At 43.9% G+C, this 6091-nt stretch overlaps 1 protein-coding gene across 1 annotated transcript; it reads left to right on the top strand.

Moving 5' to 3' along the window:
* Positions 1 to 4466: 4466 nt before the first annotated feature.
* On the top strand, positions 4467 to 5871 carry LOC119776721 (putative uncharacterized protein BRD3OS). The gene has a single exon (XM_038275302.1). It carries the CDS (start codon positions 4789 to 4791, stop codon positions 5074 to 5076), a length of 288 nt encoding a protein of 95 aa, XP_038131230.1. The 5' UTR covers positions 4467 to 4788; the 3' UTR covers positions 5077 to 5871.
* The last annotated feature ends 220 nt before the right edge of the window (positions 5872 to 6091 follow it).

The raw sequence follows: 6091 nt of genomic DNA, 5'->3' as shown, positions 1-6091 counted from the left end.
GTTTATTCCAGATTAATGGCGCATAGATGCTGCTGCTCCATGTTTGGTTCTGATCCAATAAACCTGAGGGAATTTCTCCAACATGAGATCAATACAGTTTAATTATTCAATATCAATTATTATAATCATAAAGCCCTTCCAGGGAGGGGGCAATGGTTGGTTTATTCTTTAATAAAATGCTGAGTCAGTGAATCCGTCTCCTTTATTTTACTGCATGGCTGAACGTTTTCCAGCAGGTATGAGGTCATTATTCAGAATAAATTAAATGTTGGTTTATCAAGAAGGAGGAAAAACTAAAATTAATAATTTGAAAACTGTTCAAAGTGTCAATAACATTTTGTGTTAACGGCTTTTTGGTTTCCAGCTTCTTTAGTTCTGATGTTTTAAGTTTTTATATTTTTAAATCAGTGTTTCCTAACAGCTGATTGGCTGAAGCGTTTCTAAGGTTCAGATCTATCCTGAAAGCCGACCTGCCCCAGAAACAAACCTTCTACTGGGAAGCTTTTCATCTCAGGATGAGATAAAGAAGGAAATAAATGTAATAAAGTCGGTCTAATAAATCCCTATCAGAGCGGATACAACCAGGGGCGGATTTAGGAAGGCTGGGGCCCCAGGCAAAGACAGGCAGGGGCCCCTCTGAATGGAGACAACATCAAACAGCCCCATTCTCCAGATAGAGAAATGTTAATAGAATAGACATCCATTATCTGTTCTAGGTTGTGTCCCTCTCTTCGTGTCCCTTTTCTTCTTGTTTTCCTCTCTATGTTTTGTACTCAGCTGACTTTTCATGCTGTCTCTAAAGGAATGAAAGATTTTTTCCAAGCACTAAGCTCACTTAGCTGATTGCTCCTTCCTGTGTTTCCAAAAAGGCCAAAGTAAATAACCCAGTCCTTCTTTTCACTGTAGACAAGCCATGATCTGCTTATCTGTTCTCCATTTTTCATTTGGATGAAATAATAGCTGCATGAATCATGACAGCAGACAAGATAGAGGAGAGCAGGAGGCGGGGTTACCAATCTACTCGCTCTGGAGAGCAGAGTTCGCTGCTTTTAGATGTTGTCTCCAAAGTCTCCAGTAGCAGAAAAAAGTCTCTAGATTTGGCGCTAGGAGCTTTTTAGAAATCAAAGTGCTAGAGGGGTCTGAAAAGTGGCTAAATATAGCGACTAAAGCGCTAAGTTGGCAACACTGCTCTTTGCATGGTTTGTTTTCAAATGGTTTGGTGCTGTCTGTTTGGACCTTTCTGAACATGTGCAGCAAATGGACTGATCCAATATGGTGGACACTGAGGGGGGGGGCTGAGACACACTTAATATTATCAGCGTTCTGATGGCATTTTAGAGAAAGGATTTTTATCAGAAACATAATTAATGTGCAGAAATGAGGAATAGTTGTATTAACCATACATAGAAACAGAGTTTTATGGGGCCCCCAGGAACCTGGAAAATGTTTCCCAGCAAATTTTGCAGCAATTGCTTAAAAAAAGATTTTTCTTCTAAACTTGATTCTTTGGACTCTAATGAAAAAGCAGAACTTAGCGAGCTGCAGCTCAGACTGGATGGGATCTATAAAAGCAGAGCTGATCACATAGATAATGGTGGAGTAGAACTCTGCATGCTTCTTTAGACCGGAGAGGCAACAGTCAAAAATAACCATTAAACCGTCTCCTTCTATGCAGCTGGCGACCAATTGTTAAGCCATGATTGCAGCATTTTAGTGATAATATTAGGAAATAGAATTAAATCTATTATAATTCAATCATTGATGAAAGCCAGTCTGGTTCTAAGAAAAAAAGGCTACATTTCTAATAATCTAAATTTTAAATAATCTGGATTATTCTGAACTCATGCAGGTTAATAGTTTAATGAAATTCATGCTGACTAAACTTAAAAGTTTAGGTTTTGGTGATTTTTTCTATAGATGTGTTCAGACTCCGTATGCAGAAGGTTATAGCAGCATTACCTTTTGGTTCATCTCCTAGATCTAGTAGATGTGTTCCACTGTCTGTATATCTATTTCATAGAGACTGCAGGTCTAATTATTTCCATTAAGCGGTTGGCTGATGATGCAGCTTCCTCTGGCTCCTCCCCTTTATGGTGGATTTATTATGGGTGCATAAACTCTCACATAAATTCTTACATATCTGGGCAACAATATCACTGATATTATGAACAGAAATGTTATTAGCTTTAAACCAATCCTGGAAAAATCCAAACAGATATTTAATATCTGGTTAAAGATTTCTGTGCTTAAGAGGTGGAGTTCTGCTCTCCAAGGTTTATCCCGTCTTCCCTGAACCTCCCGTCTCTATCTGGATAATTCAGTTTGTAAATCTGAGTTCTTATGCAAAAACAAAACACATTATTTATGTAAATCTGTCTTAAAGCTGGAGGCTTAAACTTGGCTGATTCCTTTAATAGCTTTATGCTGGTTAAGATTCTCAGTCATTCCAAAAAAAGTTCAAATCAATCCACTGGACTTTGTTTCCAAGTCTGAAGACATTTTTCTTCCATCCAGGAAGATTTTTAATTCAAAAAGCTTGTTTTTGGTTAGAAAACATTCCTATTGAAACTGGAAAACCAGCTCCAGGCCTTAATAATGGGAGTTGATGAGGTCATTATTGGCCTGTAATACCTGATCCTAGGCCTTTCCTCTGAAAGGTGGTCGTTAAAGTGCGATTTTTTCAATCGTTACTCGCAGCTACAACTCAAACTGTACGATGAAACTGCAGGGTTTAAAAGTTTAAAAGCCATGTTTGTTCTCTCACTGCGACCCGACGCTCTGATGCGATCTACCTGCTCACACTGTACGTCTAAAAACCAGGTGGGACTCAGCTCCGCAGTGAGATGGCGCTACTGGGACTCGTCTATCTGGAAGCCAAACCAGTAGCAGAGGAACATGAAGCTCACTAGAGTGAAACGCGCTGCCTTGGATATTTGGGCAATTTAGTGCTGAAAGCCCTAAAAAGAAAAGGAGACGACGTATTTGGACAAAGACATGGCTGAGCTAACGTGGCTACTACGGTCTGTCAGTTTGACAGGAAGAACTCCATTTCACTCATTGCCCCCCCGCCATGTTGCTGGGTTTTCCTTTTGAGAAGAAGAAAAAGAATCCTTGTTTGCCCACTGAGAGATTTACCCACGACCACCTTAAGATGGCCGACTGGATTTCAAACATGTTTGATTTTCTCCCGACCTTCTGATTCCTGATGGGGGGGGGGGGGGGTCGTTAGAGGCTGATCGCCCCTCGTTACCCCCTGGTCACTACACCACACCATCAGGCTGGAAGTAGACCTGACTGAAAAAATTGTCCCACAACTGGAGAATCAGCCCGAAAAGGACAATTTGAATAATCAACATTTTAAATTGAAAAATCTTCCTGGATGGGAAGAAAAACGTCTTTAAACTTGAAAAACAAAGTCCAGTGGATTGATTTTAAACTTTAAGTTTTTTTTAATTAATACCTTTAAAATAAAATGGATCAAAAAGCCCAACTCAATCTGGAACTTTATTTATACTCCTCTGACCTGGGCAGCCCGGAGTTTCTTTAACCATCCTTATATTATTCCTGAAATCCCCGCTAAACTCTCCACCCTGAACCAACAGGGACGTCTAGCATCGTTCCTTATCTAGAAACGTTTCTCCCAGATGTTTCCTTTGTAACGATTCCACCATGATGAACAAAAACAGCTCATTATTCTCCAGGAATCATTGGCCTCTGCTACCGTCCAATCAGCTGTTAAATAACAGGTCATCCTCGTTGCCATGGTGACAGGGTAGGATGCAGTGTTGTGTTTAAAGCTGAAGTCTGTAAGTTTTTAAAAATCATTTTTTGGCATATTGGCTAAAACTGTCCCTATGTCCAGACAGCAGTACATGTGATATGTAACCTGTGAAAAAAACTGCTTCAATTGGTCCCGCCTACTGCCTGTATTTCAATCTGGAAAGAATAATTCGGGACGAGACAAAACAACCAATCACAGCCAGAGGAGCTCGTCTGCCTGGCTGTGTGTTTCCTGGACGGGGCCGCCTGTGGAGCTGGTTGACAGTTGCCTTTTGTATCTATGCTTCTTTTTCTATGTCTGCTTCTGTCTCCTTGAACCCCAGTGGGCCTCAGCAGATGGCCGCTCACACTGAGCCTGGTTCTGCTGGAGGTTTCTTCCTGTTCAAAGGGAGTTTTTCCTCTCCACTGTCGCTACAAGCATGCTTAGTGTGAGGGATTGCTGAAGAGTCAATGAGTCGATGCAATCAGCTGGTTTTCCTTAGAAAACTTTGAATCAATCTGACTGGATGATCTGGTTGATCTGGATCTATAAAGTGACCTGAGATGACCTGATTTGAATTGGCGCTATAGAAATAAACTGAATAGAATTGATCCTGCTAAAGTGTAAAATGTTCTTTGGAGATCACTTCATAAAAATAAACTCTACTAAAAGTCTCTTCCGGCGGACTCTTCGTTCCGGGCCGCCGTTGCTACCCGGGACATAATGCGGACGGACAGTTGCCATGGGACGCAGACGCTGCTGCGGTAGCTTAAAGCTAACGGAGCTGAACTTTGTTGAAAGGCAGAAGAAACGTCATTAAAACGTCAGAGTCCAGTTTCCGCTCGCATAGTTGCGTCAGCGGGGCGGTAAATGATGTCAGCAGTGACGTTTTCACGGTGAAGGACTACAAAAGGATAAGCCGCGAGGCTCCGCTGTTGACCTGTACGGGAGCCGGGAGGTTCATCCGCAGCAGGACGCCTCTCCCCCAGGCCAGGTTCAGCCCCTCTGGTTCGGTTCTGGTTCGGATCATGTCGGACTGTGACCCAGCTGCAGAGGATCCAGGTTCTACTGGGCCTCCTACCCGACCTGCTCTGGCAGCCAAGGCTCTGTCGGAACCGTTCGGGCGGCTTCGGTACCGGGACACCTCCCTGCTGATCTGGCAGCAGCAGCAGCTGGGGGCGGTACCGCCCTCCACCTACCTGACCCGCAGCCAGTCCGCCTGGTACAGCAGCTATGGGAACCAGGCGGTTCTGGTCCGGAACCGCGGGGCCCTGCGTGGTTCCGAAGGACAGTCCCGGATCTGCAGCATCATGTAGAACTGCTGCGGTTCCGGATGGGCAGAACCCACCTGAAGGTTCTGACCTGAAGATCCACTGGATCCGGGATCTAAACAGAACTTTCTGGTTTAGGAAGGTTCCGGTCCAAAGTCCTGGGGTTCTATTGGACTATGAGCCGGTTTAGTGGTTCTGTTGGACCTCTCTTTCCTGTGTGTTTGGACCAGAACCCTCTAGATCTAAAACAGGATGACTGAACCGCCATAGATCTATGTGACACAGAGTGAAAGATGTCACAGAACATTTGTCCAACACAGAAAGTTCAGTGGAAGGAAAAACTGCCCCAGGAACCGCTTCAGGTTGGTCCAGATCCAGGCCAGTGCTCAGAGGTCCAGAGTAGGACCGGACCAGAACCCACCAGACTGAACGTTCCAGTCAGCAATGATTTCAGCTGGATCTGGTCCACTGGGTGTTCTGATGGCACCACCCACCCAGTCTTTATGGAGCTGCTGATGCAGAACCTGGTACCAGAGGCTGGTCCACTGAGCATGGTGGGCCGGACCAGAACCTCATAATCTATGGAGTCAAAGGAAAATGAGAAATAGCTGGGCTTCTGTTGGACCTCATCAGAACCACAGGCTGCTCTCCTCTATGCCTGCAGAACCACCATGGCTCAGAGGAGCCCAAACCCGGTTCTGGATGCCTACGGATCGACATTTCAAAAATATTCTTTACTGTTTAAAGTCTGTTATTGATCCAAAGGTTCTGATGTTCTGAACTTTGGGTTTTCCTTCTGAGACAGAATCAGGAAATAAAGGCTGAACTATTTGACTCTAAGCTGTGTCTGAATGTCACTATAGAGTGCTCTATATAACCCTAACCCCTACATAGGGCACTATAGAGTGCTCTATATAACCCTAGCCCCTACATAGGGCACTATAGAGTGCTCTGTATAACCCTAACCCCTACATAGGGCACTATAGAGTGCTCTATATAACCCTAGCCCCATACATAGGGCACTATAGAGTGCTCTATATAACCCTGGCCCCATACATAG

This window comes from Cyprinodon tularosa, unplaced genomic scaffold, assembly GCF_016077235.1.
Source record: "Cyprinodon tularosa strain WSP-4 unplaced genomic scaffold, ASM1607723v1 ctg951, whole genome shotgun sequence".
NCBI classification, from domain to species: domain Eukaryota; kingdom Metazoa; phylum Chordata; class Actinopteri; order Cyprinodontiformes; family Cyprinodontidae; genus Cyprinodon; species Cyprinodon tularosa.
This window is presented reverse-complemented; position numbering and strand designations above follow the sequence as displayed.